Here is a 13,907-nt window from a genome sequence, read left to right on the forward strand (position 1 = left end):
CCATGTGGATTTTCCAGCCCTGTATATAGACACATTTGGCAACATAGTTTCGACCACCCCAGAAAAAAAGATCTAATATTGTCATCTTTGTCATATTGGTAGTTCGGTGACTGTGTGACTTTTTTATTTTTTAGAGGTCCCCACAGAACTTGCAGCACTAGGCCGACCCCAAGCTAGATTTGTAGCTACGCCCATGGTTGTAGTGGTATTGGAAGTGAAGTGTCATTTTTATAGTAGGTATTACATATTTGTGCATGTTACACTGTATTTTACTTATATTTATGTTATAATATAAATCATAGTGTAAGACATAGTTGTGTCTATAAAATGTATAGCCATCAGACAAGTGCTTACACATTTCTTTTCAAGAAATTTTATATTAATAGATCATTAGCGTCCGCGTCTCCAGAAAGCTTGTTTGCACAAAAAACATGTAAATATCTACCGTTTTATTTTATCTTCCGAAATTAATTGCAATAATTGTGTCAAGATCTGTACAAGTATTAACTGAAAAAAATAAACGATGAAAATTACTGAGTAAAGCAAGTATAAACTAAGAATTTTTTATTGCTAGTTGCTACATAAATTATATGATGCGCCTATGGTTAATTTAAAATTAAAATATGTGGAGCATTCTTCGACAATATTATCCCTTCCTCTCCCTTGATTCCCTTTCCTTCACCATCAAGTAAAGCTATCAAGTAAACAAGAGCTATTTATGAATGACTTACGTAGTCTATTTTATATTAGAAGTCTGTGAATTGAAACATTTTCTACGATTGAAACCAATGTAACGCCATCGAATATTCCATACAGCGCCATCTACAAACTCACTATTCAATTATGAAACATACGTGTCTGATAATACAGAATTCTGTAAGTTTAAAGTCTGTATTTTTTTTACAGCTGTGGGTTTACACGACAGCCGAATAGATGACGCGGAATTGCGATACATTTTCGCATTATTTATTATTTATATAAATATAAAAGTCCGTCACGTGTAAATGTTTGTGCAAAGTGAAGGACGTTTATTATCTGACGCTACAAAGAGTGTTTTGACGTCAGACAAAATCGGAAGTGTTTTCAATAGAGTGTGCCAGGTCCACAGAAAAGTAAAAACATATTTATAATAAGTACACCAAGTGTGTAACTTATACAAAAATTTCCTTTATTTATCTTCTAATTTTCATTGTGAGGCCCGTGTGTTGACGTTGCAAAATTCCTGAAAGGCCTGTACCACTCCGAAATCGCAATGTGACTGGTCGCGTTGTGAGATACTTTGCTGTGATTGGTTTAAAAAATTGATTATGTATGTCCATGTGACCTTTGGGAGCCTCAATATTTTTTACATATTTTAGTGTGCTGTGTAAAACAAAAACTTCCCTCGTTCAGTGAGTATTTGCAAAATTGTGAAAAGTGGTGAAATCGGAACAAGTGACTGATTGTTTCTCTCGTGGCGTTTAAACGCTTGGCCAACAATGCCGAGTCATGGTGGTGTGTAAAAGCATGGTGGATATAATTTAGGTGTATCAATATCGTGGGAAATTATAAATATATTTAGTTGGTATGTGACAAACTCTTTAAGTGTGGATATTTTTGTAACGTCATATAGAGAACTATTTAAATATGTAAGTATAATCTAGCGTGTGTTCGATCGTGTTTTGTCTGTGGGGTTATTTGTTTACATTCTGTTGTTTACGTTTTCCACGTCCGTGAGAGTATTGATTCGAATCATAAATTAATTCACTTAATTGAGCGACAGATAGGGATAAGACTAGGAGGTACTTATTGTTACAGAAAAAAAACACGACTTTCACACGTGCTGGTATTTTATAAATACCTAACACATTTGTAAAAAATTAGTTCAGTTGAATTTAATAGTTAGGTTTCATGGGGCTTCCCAGCTAGCATTAATAGTGATAGCACAGAATATCCTTAGGATCTTCTGTGGTGATAGTTATCTAATTTATTTTAACGTTTATTATAATATATTTATGTAAATCTGAATTTGAATATTTAAGATGTGTAAGAACGTGTGTAAAAGGCTTACCTATATGTACCAATAAAAACTTATTTTTGTAATTTAAACACCTTGTTTATACTTATTAAAAAAAACAAAACGTAAGCTAATGATGTCTAATAATTAAAAACTTATGATTAGATGACCAGAATATAATTAAGTAAAGGCCTGGAAATAGTTACATAATTTAAACTAGAGCTTTATTATACTGAATCTTTATTGTTCTTTCAAAAGACATAACTTGGTATGATTTTTTTTAACACCGTGTGCATTATTATAAAATTTCTTAGATATTTTCTCTACTTGAATTTTGTTCTACATAAACATGTTATGAATGGTAATCACCTATCCTTGTTTATACTAATGTAAACAAGAGAAAGGAGATATTTTTCTATTCATAATTCTATATCTCTAGATATCTAGAATACTTTGGAATGTGTAGATTTCTAGATTCTAATTTCGTTCTAGGTTGGTGAATCACCAAATCAATATTAAAACAGGATTCTGTAAATTATTCATTTGAGATTGAGGTTAGATCCATATTTAAAAGGACAGTTGCATTTATTTATCATTTGGAATTTAATGCAATTTTTGTAACCATAAAGTTCATACCAGTTTAATTTGATCTACAAAAACACCTTTTCATAATTATCTATAAGAAACATAACAAAACATAAAGTTGTTTGTTCTTTTTAAGATTATGTTTGTCTCGAATAAAATTTAAGTGTTTGTCAGTGGGGGATGGTGAAAATTAAAGTGGTTACATTTTGATAATGAAGCATGAAATCTATACCGTTATTTTTAGAGAAGAATGCGGAAGAATGATTTCTGTACTCACGTAGTGAACTTTCATGAGTTTCATGATGAAAAAATTTCGAATGGAACTTGTGAAATAAGAAATTTAAATAAGGGCCGTGTTGACCTGGACATCTTGAAAAGGGTTACATAATTCATGCAAATTTGGTAGGTATACGTAATCAACTGATAGACTTTTTTTTTTGATTTCATACCTGTCAACTTTAATTTGATACCTACCAATTTTCTGTTTTTGAAACTTCATAGCATCGTAACGTTATGAAAAATGAACATTTTGAGATGAATAAAATGAAATTGTATTTATTAGTTGATTACGAAAAATGTATTTTGCAAATATATGTGAGATCCCAGGCTTGGCAACCCCTGATTACCTTGTTTATTTCGCAACTTCCAGAACTTTTACGTCATGAAAGTTCTCTTTGTGGGTATAGAAATGATCCCCAAAAAAATGGTATCAAAACATGACCGCTTCAGTTTTCACTGGCCCCAACACTGATGCTTACAGCTGGGTACTTATAAACCAAACTCAAAACTCCAGCAAACAAAATAGCTTGCATCCTTTTATGTACATGCTTGTATCATGTGCCTTTGATCCCAAAAAAGTTATATGCCTTTACCAGAGGCTATGCTTTCATGAATGAAGTTTTCAACTATTATTTACTACCGTCTTATCGCCTAGGCCACAGATTTGTACTCTGGTCAGCCCATATCTGACATTTCAATAAAATATATTTTAAGCGTAAACACAGCCGTTATGTGTACAAGTTTATCTGTAAATTTAAACTGGTGTTTTCAATGTTTACATTAGTATTAGATAAAATATGGCATAACCTTATTCTTTGTACAGTCAACAGTATTAGATTGTGTATAGAAGCATTTGCATTGAATATTATATGGTGCAATAATGTTAAAAAAATTAGCATTATCATTCTAGTTAGATAAACTCATAATCTAAACAGACAGTACTTGTCAAGCAAGGTTGAGTATGTATTAAGATTAAGATTTTACTTATCAGGTGTAGAACATAAATTTAAAGTATGTATAGACACCAATTTGAATTTGAAGAATTCTTTAAAATAGTATTTTCGTTCAATAAAATTGTAATATTTATTATATTTATGTTTGTGTTTAATGATTTCCTTAAATGAATATTTTGGTTCACATTAGAATTGTTTTAATTTGTTTGACCAATACTGTGCGATTCTCTAGCCTTATTACAATTAGCAAAAGAAGGTACCTACCTACATAGCAATAATTTCTAGAAAAATAAAGTTATATAGCTGTAAGTCAGTTTTTCCACTAATTCATTTCAATTAGTTATTTCTACTTCATATACAAGTCGACCCACAAATAAAAATTACATGGGTTTAGGTCATGGTACAGCCCATGACAGTTTTAAGCAACATTAACATTAACAACATAAGGAACAAATGTGGCCACCAAAATGTCCAGACCTAAACCCATGTAATTTCAGTGCTGAGTGAATTGTCACTTTAAGCATATTTAAAATCAGTGAATCTATGTTGAAAATTTTGCGATATGGCGAACGAACAAATATGATTATTAAAATCATTATACTTATCAATGTCATCTCTGATAAAATAGTTTCATCAGACCATAGAACCCTTGAACAGAAATAATCTTGCAGATGTTGCAAAATCCATTGACAAAATTGGAGTTTCTGTTAAGCATCTTTAAGATGTAATGCCTGTCATTCTGTAGATGATAAAGGTGATTTAGTATTCACCATGCTTTGTGATAATTTTAAAATTCCGCCACTTGTTTGGTGCAAATTTGATGATATTTCATTACCACATTGATAACATATTTTTTCACTTTGTGGATTTATCGAATGTGTTCTTTTGCACAGTAGTAGATATATAATGAACATTTCTAACATAGTTTGCGAAATATACTTTTAATAAATAAGCAACAAAACTGACAGGTAACTTTTTACTTATTTTAAATCATTGCCGCTAGATATTTCATCAATACGAATTTAGCTTTCAATTTATATTTCGTATCGTTATTGTTCATTAATTAGCATTCTGGTGGTTTAAAATATTTGTATTATACTACAACTTTCAACAAGAGAAAATCGACACCACATTTTTTTCTATCCTGTAATATTTTTTGTACTCTTTCCAATTTTATAATACCTATTTTCAACTATTTGAATTTTTTCAGTTTCTGAACCTCCAAAAATGAGCGATTTCAGTAGAGACTTCTTCTTAGATTCAGGCATCACGATAAAGCAAGAGCCCCTGAACGATACCACCATGATAAACACTTCGGCTAGTGTCCCTATTCCCTCAAAACGGGAGGCCGGGGACTACCGAGACTTCGGCATTGACCTAGAAAATTCTCAGTCCCCTTTATACGCCGACGTTGGCCTCACGGGCCAGATACAGACCACCGACATTTATGGTGGTAATATTTACTGGGGACATAATAGGATAATAGATACTGACGAGATGCTGAAGTCTGAAGCTCTCATACACATGGACGATGATGATATTTTCCAAGTAGACAAAGCCGATTTGATTCAGGGGCCTACTCTGGCTGAGTTGAATGCCAACGATGAGACTTTATTAGGTAAAAGATATGGTAATCACTGTTTCTTTTCTTTGTAGTTTTAGATTCTTATATCATAATCAATATTCAGTATATCATTGAATTTAAACTGTGATGAAACGACGGTATTAATTTTGTGAATGGATATTTTATAAGGTCTGTATTAGTTCGTAACATTCTGACATTAAAACAGTTGAACGTACCAATAGTATACTGGAAGTCTGCTAGATGGCGCTTTAGTTTGACATCTACCAAACTCCTTAAGAGGGTCAGTACTGTACTTCAAGCTGTTTTGTATTTAAACCCAGTTGAACTGCAATGTCGTAATTTCTTGCATCGCTAAATGGACTTTTTTAAACTCATGATCTTTATGTTATAGTTCTTTATTGTATTCAAATCACGTTTACATTATATAGCATAAAAAATGTAATACACTGTCCTTTACCGTACCTTCGTCTTCTTCTTTGCTATTTGGGTCTCTTCCCTTTGCTTTTTTTATAAAACAAAATGTTTTACGTTAGTTCACAATATTTTAAATATTTAAAGCACAAATTAAGCCAATAAATAATTTCAAAACTGTTACCTAGAAGAGGAAGACAAGTGTGTCTTTTCAAATGCAGTTCATTAAGTAAATGTTGCAAATAATAGCAGAATTATACACAGTAAATTACAGTAATTATGTCATCATACATGAGGAAGTATAAACATAAAAATCTGTAGTTATACAGTTTTACACACTATACAAGATCTGACTCGACTTGGGAATCACCCTGTGTAATTAAATTGTAAACAATGCTTTTATATACAGTGCAACCATAACCTAACCATTTTTGTCCTAACCTCAATACATGAGCTGAAAGGTTTTGTTTCAATATTGAGGTTATATACTAATTCTGATTGTTGGGTATTTTGTGCCACCATTTTGAGGCAAAATAATAAGTACTTTCTCTGTTCAAATCATGAGAGCAGTCGGTTATGGCACTTGAACCGTGTAGAAACTTCGATATTTACTATTTTTTTATTACAAATAGGACATATTGAAACTGTAAAATCTATCATAAAAATTAATAACTTTTATCTAAAAGATGTTAATAAAATAACAATTGTTGACATTAACGTTTAACACATTTTTAATGACAAGGTGGAATATTACCGTAGTTTCGAAAAAATACAGAGTGTTAAAATGTATAAATGTTTAGACCATTAACACAGTGAGTAAAAAGTTTTTTATCCGAGATCTAATAGTGATTATATTCTTTGATTTCCTCTAATGCATTTTTTTTTTCAATTATTAGATAAAGACTATTTGTGCAAGCTAATTATATCACTATTGTTTTTGCAAAAGTGCCATTTTTTGGACATTAATTCAGAAAAAATAAAATGAATACAATCTGCCAAAAATTAGTGTTTGAAATAAAATAGCGGGCTTAAGATTTGCAATTTTGAGGAAGTTAAAGTTTTTTTTGTAGTATTTGACCTTTGTTCATTTTGTGCTTACTGTGTTGATGGGCTTCGGAATGTCATATATATGGATGCCGAGTAAATTATTTCGACGAATTGTATTGAATCCCGTGTCTTGTAGGTGATTTGAACTTTGACGATTTGTTACTCCCCGAAGAGAGTACATACATAACCTTAGGTAAAAATACGTATGGTCACACGAATACAAATCATATGAATAATAACCCAGTTACGTCAGCGTCATCTTGCCCACCCCAAGGAATGTTGTATTACAAGGAATTGGACTTGCCTTCTAGTGTTCCAACAGGTAAATTCTATTTTTTTTGCTCATTTACCACAGTTGATTCTGCAGAATGACTTATCAATTATTTCTTGAAAGAATTCGTAATACCAGTAAATTAATTTTCGGTAAAGGTAACTTCGATCACTACAATTCGAAGACGCCAGTGTCCGCTCTGTCTCCAGGCAGTCAAAACAGTTCAAGTTCATCAATTATTCAGACATCCTCTCCCATACACGTCAGTAACTTGCAGCAGAAGCACAGCACCTTACACGAGCTGTTGATGAAAGGGGAGAACTATGTATCGCCAGATCGATCGATTCTAGGGCAATCCGTTCCCGGCAGGAACACGAGCTTGCCAACTCAGAGCATCAGGATACCCCGGGGCCATAATTCTAGGTACGTGAAACATAATTATTTGTGAAAACCTGGGTTCCCACTTGGAACCACATCATAGGGATCTTGATTGTCATAAGAGAAATAAGGTCCATTCTGTTCTTGTTTTGAAGTCGTTAAACTGAAAATTTGGATTTAATTTGTTTTTTTCCTTCATTAATTTTATACAGTTGTTTAAAAAGTGACAGGCAACAACGATGGGTACGCACATACAATCAAGTTCGGGAGCTGCTCAGTAACGGCGTAGACAATTGTTTAAGTCCAGTTTAAAAAACAAATTATGTATAAACTAGTCTATTTCATTAAAAAATAATAATTATTTCAGATTAGTAATCTGGGGAACACACTATTATCCTTAAAAAAACTGATACCTACATAAAGTTACACCCCCTATATTGGAAATTTATCATTATTCCTATTTAGGTTATCTTCCTCTGCGCCGACACACCTGGGGCTGGAACAAATATGGCAGCGACGCGAACCAAGGAAACACCTCTTATCAACAAGTTCGCAGGCAGAAGCGGGATCTACCTCTTCGCTATCTACGGGTGGCATACTGAGCCCTGACCCGCCGGACTTTTCTCACGATGATGAAAGCGATGAAGATAGCGATGGGCACTATGAAGATTTCTCCTCTGATAACGGTAAGCGTTTTGGTTATTTTGAAAAAAAGTTTAAGTATTACTGATTTAACTTAGCTGACTCGGATGACGACGATGAACATGGGGGCAAGTCGGCAAGCAAGAAGGAACGTTATTTCTGGCAGTACAACGTTCAAGCTAAGGGACCCAAAGGGCAACGCTTAGTGATGAAGTGTAAAATGGAAGACCCGCACTATCTCAACGAGATAACCGACCCGGTGTTCAGCCCCGATTGCTCCGTTAGAGGGATTAAGCATAGCGGAAAGGCTAGAAAAGGTAACGGTACATACTTCTACATGAGTTCGATTACGCTGAGCTTTTTTTTAGGTGATGGGAATGATTTGACTCCAAATGCGAGGAAACTTTTCAATATAGGGAAGGAATTGGACAAGTTGGGTAGAATCATAAACGATATGACGCCAGTGAGCGAGCTGCCTTTCAATGTGCGTCCCACTTCCAGGAAAGAAAAGAACAAGCTGGCTTCTAGGGCTTGCAGGCTGAAAAAGAAAGCTCAGCACGAGGCTAATAAGATCAAATTGAGTGGCTTGGAGTCTGAACACAGTAAGTTTTTGTAAAATCTTTTAAACCTTCAAGAAAATTTAAGTTCACTGTTCCTTTATTTCAATATTGGTGGGAATTACATACGGGGCATTCCTCGCCAAATCGACCACTTTTAACCCCGGCCTCTTTCAACTTGGCTGAAACTTTTTTATTGTTTTCTACCCCATTGAAAACCTCCGAGAATTTTTTCAAATTTTTTCACCCAACTCGAAAAAAGATGAATTTTTGAAAAAAATAGCTTTTTTATTTAAAATAATCATAACTTTTTCAAAAATTGAGTTGAGGTTTTTTTTCAAAATTTTTGTTTTTAAATGTACTTTTTGAAAAAAAGTTGATCAAAATTACCTGGACCTATCTTCACTGTTTTTTTTTCAATTTTTGATTTTTTTTTTTTTATAAAATACTGTTGACATTTATAAATCCAAAAATTTTCTCAGTGGTGTTTTTCATTTTCTATTTTTTTTATTGATTGAAAATTTTAACTGAAAATTTTTGAAAATGTATACAGAATCCCAAAATTGAAAAAAAAATATATGAAAGACATAATTGAGTGATAAACATGAAAAAATTAAGAAAAAATATATCGTTTTTAATAAAATAAAAAAAATTCAAAATGGTAATCGAGAAATTTTCAACTTTTTTCGAAAATTAAAAAAAAAACAAGATAGGTCCAGATAATTTTGATCTATTTTTTTTTCAAAAAGGACATTTAAAAACAGAAATTTTGGAAAAAACATCTCAATTTTTGAAAAAGTTATGGTTATTTAAAAAAAAGCTATTTTTTTAAAATTCATAACTTTTTTTGAGTTGGGTGAAAAAATTCTCGGAGGTTTTCAATGGGGTAGAAAACAATAAAAAAGTTTCAGCCAAATTGAAAGGGGTCAGGGTTTAAAGTGGTCGATTTGGCATGGAATGCCCCATATACAGTGTGTGACACATGGGAGTGTTTTGTATCTCTCAAGGCAGACAAAAAGTAATTGTGATTTGGGCTTGATTTTTAAGAAAAATATAACACCAGTAATTGCATCTCAATATTTTGAATCGTTTAAGTGATATAAGGTGTTTTTCTTTTTTAGCCATTTTTTGGTTGTCGGATAAATTTTTCTTTTGCACATATAAATTTGTCTAAATTTTATGTAAATTTCAAAAATTTAAAAAATGTCAAATTGATGCAAAAGAGTGATTACAATACTTCATTGCACAAAGAAAAATGTTCATAAATAGAAATGCTGTTGCCTTTTATTATACGAGACATATCCACAAAGTAAAAGTACTCAATGTTTTAAACATTGAAACGGCAGTATATTTATGAAAAATTTACATATTCAGAAAGCATTATTTTTTGATGTAGTCGCTTTCAACATCAAAACACTTAGTGAGCCATAGGATGAGCTTTCTGATACCTTCGTCCAAAAAATCTTCTGTCACCTCTCGAGCCCATTGATTCACGGCACTGTGGACCTCATCATTAGTAGAAAATCCATTTCCACCCATAAACACCTTGAGTGAAAAGAAAAGATGAAGATCAGAAGGTGCCAGGTCAGGGCTGTGACCAGGGTGGTTGATGATGTTCCAATCGAATAAATCCAAGAGTTGCTTTGTGGGGACATGCATTGCAATAAGCACACTCCCTTTGTTAACATTCCCCTTCTTTTATTCTGTATCGCCCTCCATATTCGTCATGAATATTCATTTTCTGCCAGATTTATACCTTCAACACCACTTGTACACGTTAGTACGATTCATCACACCATTCCCATAAACTTCCTTAAAAATCTGGAATGTCACCTTTCCCTTTGCAAGAAGAAACCTGATTACGCTCCTCACATCGCAGCTGGTGGGATTGGGAACAGCGACACTCATTTCAACATGCCACTACAACAACAGTTCTCAACAGGCTGACACAAATGAGTGCACCTTCTGCTCCCAACACCTTGGCTTTGAATGGAGTGTTGTCAACTGGGTCGAAAACACAAACCTTAGAGCATCAGAGTCTCAGTACGCTTACTTTCTGGATATGCCTAGTACTTAATGTAGAAAAATACAGAAAAAAAAAGATTAATTTCAGTATGCAGTTCGATTTATGTTATAAATTTATTTTTTAGAACGCCTTATTAATGGTATTTATCAGGCTAAACAAATTCTGGCAGCAAAATTATCAGAACAGGCTCCCGATAGACAGGAAGAGCTGTCGATGAATTTGGATAAGATTTATAAAAACTGTACCAGTAAGTTTCTGCTTTCATTTCAAATATATATGTAGTATATATGTAGTAAATAATACCAAAAATTAAATAAGTAAATAGAACAAATTAATCATTATACTGTAAAAGTATAAAAGAAAGTATTTGAAAGTTGTGGGAAATATAAAAAGTTTTAACGTAGAGACTAAATTATTTGTGAAAATGTTGGGAATCAAACACAATTTTTGGAATTAATAACAAGTGACAAAGGGGGAGGGTAAATTCATTTTTGTTCCAAATTTTATTATTTATACCCAATGACTAATCGATTCCACCCCAAACGGGACCTCCTTCCTCCTTCCTAGTCAGAATCAAGGTTAATTAGAGGTCGGATTGAGAAAAAGTGCATTAAGTCAAAGGATCTCGGAGTTTAGGTTTTTTGGGTGGCTGAGTCCGAATCGGAGGTTAGTTTTGTTAGTCTTGATACAGGCCATTTTAAGGTTGTGTCAAGGTCATTTCAAGGTCAAATTGAGAAAAAGCCGAGCAATCAAGTCCGACTTCATGTTATACAGAATTTTGGGGTCGATGAGTTCGAATTCGAGGTCAGTTTTTCTGTATCGGGTTATTTGAAGGTCGCCTCAAGATCATTTCAAAGTCAAGTGTAGTCTAACCGCCTGTTGTTCACGTATTTGGAGTTGCCGAGTTCAAATCTGAGGTCAGTTTATCTGTGTCGGGTCGTTTGAAGGCCATTTTAAGGTCATCTAAAAGTTGATTTATGGAATAAACCCTGGAATCAATTACCGTTCTTACAGTCGCTGAATCTGAATCCGAGGTTCATTTATATGTATTACTAAAGGTTCAAGGTTATTCCAAGGTTGATTTGAGAAAACGTACTTCTAGTAGGGTCAGTGAGAGACGATTTCAGACCCCTCTGTTTTTGTCTGAATCTAAAATTGTTGATATTAAAAATAGGTTTTTAAAATCATTTGAGTTTACACAGAGCTACATGCAAGGTTTAGGCAAGTTCACTGAAGGAGCAAATGAGCAGATATTTTATTTCAGAAACTACTCATTTGACACAAAAATGGCCTGTACAAAGGTTGTAAGATTTCGCTTGGGTTCCACATCAGTGATCTCTTGACCTAAAACTTGGCCAATCTTTACCTTCGGTTCACATTCAACTAATTGGCACAAATCAAGTAGTGGAGGACTAAATTGTTATATAATTGGACCTTGGATTCAAACTCGGACTTGAAAAACAGTAATCAGTTTTTTCTTGGTTTGACCTTGAAATAACCCTCAAATGACCTGATGCAGACAAACTGATCTCAGATGCGAACTCAGCTATACCAAAAACCTATATAACAGGCAGTTAGACTTAAGTATTCGTTTTTTTTCAATTTGACCTTGAAATGACCTTGAGGCGACCTTTAAATGACCTGATATAGACAAACTAACCTCGGATTCTAACCTAGCGACTCCAAAATCCTGTATAACAGGGTTGGACTTGATTGCTCGGCTTTTTCTCAATTTGATCTTGAAATGACCTTGAAACAACTTTAAAATGGCCTGATACAGACAAACTAACCTCCGACTCAGCGACCCAAAAAACCTAAACTTCCAGATCCTTCTTTTTCTTAATCTGACCTCTAATTGACCTTGATCTTGACTAGGAAGGAGGGGGATGTCCCATTTGGGGTGGAATCGATTGGTTATTGGATATAAATAAGTGTTTTTTTTCTTTTTTTCTCCAAAACCGACCTAATTGACCCTTCTCCTTTGGTTCTGGAAACATTTGTTGACCAGTTCCTTTGTTCTAGTAGTTAAGATAGCCGGTCACACTACGGAATATGTCAATAAGGTTCTGGACAAGGTGAGGAATGGCGTCCACACCACCGGTGCCGCCGAAGACTTATAGACGGGCGTGAAGCCTCCCAATAGAATCTCAGCGCCGCGTTAGACGGCGGCAGACGGTAAGGTAGGAAGGGACGGGTCGTGTCCGTAATAAAACTTGTATAGTGCGGAGCTAGAATTGTATATTTTTATTAAACATTTAGTACCGATAGTACCTACACTATAGCTTTAATTGTTATTTATAACATGTAACAGATCAAATAATTCGTAGGTTACCTACTATATGTTCTTTCTTGTTTTTTATTTTAGGTGTTTTTTATCAAAGCGAGGTGTAATAATGGGGGTGGTCAGTATATAGGGAAGGTGTTACTTTTAGCAGAGTTACACTTCGCTTTTTGTAAAAATATGTCGTAATTTATAAAAGGTGTTTTTCGAAGCCTCTATTTTTCTTTTCTGTACAGGATAGTTGTGTTTTGTGTGCCTCGCTTCTTTTTAACATATTTAAAAAAAATGTATATACTGAACTTTTTTTATTTCTGAAAAGATATGGAATATGTGCTCATTTATCGTGACATTTAAAACACTTATCTTGTACAGTAAATGTTCCCATCATGGTTGATTACAACTACTTAGAAAATTTTATTTAATTTGTTTACCGTGATGTTAGCTTCTCTAATTGTACATGAAATGGGCCTGTTCCTGAATAAAACGTATTTGAAATAATAATAATATAGTGCTCCTTCCACCACACAAGGCAGCAATGTTTATTCAAACTTGTTTACGATGGAAGATTTTATTGGTTCGTGTTAATTTTTCGTTAGGATTTTTTCTGCAATAATAATTTGGAGAAAGGAGGAATTAGGTACAAAAATTTCATTTGCATGAATTAGATATACATGGTGTTCCAGAAAAACATACCGTAAGTGCTAGGGGTGCAGTATTAAAAAATACTAAAATTTTTTTCAATCTACCTATACTTAAGATATAAAAAGTTAAAAGTTTATTCAGCACTTAGAGCACTAAATAATTTTTTTTATGAATTTCGGCATTATCTTCACACACAAAAAACTGTACTTTTTATGCGACTATCTGTACTTTTCATGCGACATATGTTATACGTA

At 33.5% G+C, this 13,907-nt stretch overlaps 1 protein-coding gene across 2 annotated transcripts; it reads left to right on the forward strand.

Annotated features, from left to right (window-relative positions):
* The first annotated feature begins 1,011 nt into the window (after nucleotides 1–1,011).
* On the forward strand, nucleotides 1,012–13,512 carry LOC108915567 (protein CREBRF homolog). 2 transcript variants are annotated; one of them, XM_018721635.1, is made up of 9 exons: nucleotides 1,012–1,628; nucleotides 5,024–5,443; nucleotides 6,993–7,178; nucleotides 7,286–7,550; nucleotides 7,971–8,191; nucleotides 8,246–8,464; nucleotides 8,516–8,749; nucleotides 10,855–10,977; nucleotides 12,756–13,512. In XM_018721635.1, the coding sequence occupies exons 2-9, from the start codon at nucleotides 5,041–5,043 to the stop codon at nucleotides 12,848–12,850; spliced, it is 1,746 nt and encodes a 581-aa protein (XP_018577151.1). In that variant the 5' UTR covers nucleotides 1,012–1,628; nucleotides 5,024–5,040; the 3' UTR covers nucleotides 12,851–13,512. The 2 variants fall into 2 exon arrangements, with proteins under 2 accessions (XP_018577151.1, XP_018577152.1); XM_018721636.1 differs by having other exon boundaries at nucleotides 5,024–5,431.
* Nucleotides 13,513–13,907: the final 395 nt, after the last annotated feature.

Source organism: Anoplophora glabripennis, unplaced genomic scaffold (genome assembly GCF_000390285.2).
Source record: "Anoplophora glabripennis isolate ALB-LARVAE unplaced genomic scaffold, Agla_2.0 scaffold726, whole genome shotgun sequence".
Taxonomy (NCBI): domain Eukaryota; kingdom Metazoa; phylum Arthropoda; class Insecta; order Coleoptera; family Cerambycidae; genus Anoplophora; species Anoplophora glabripennis.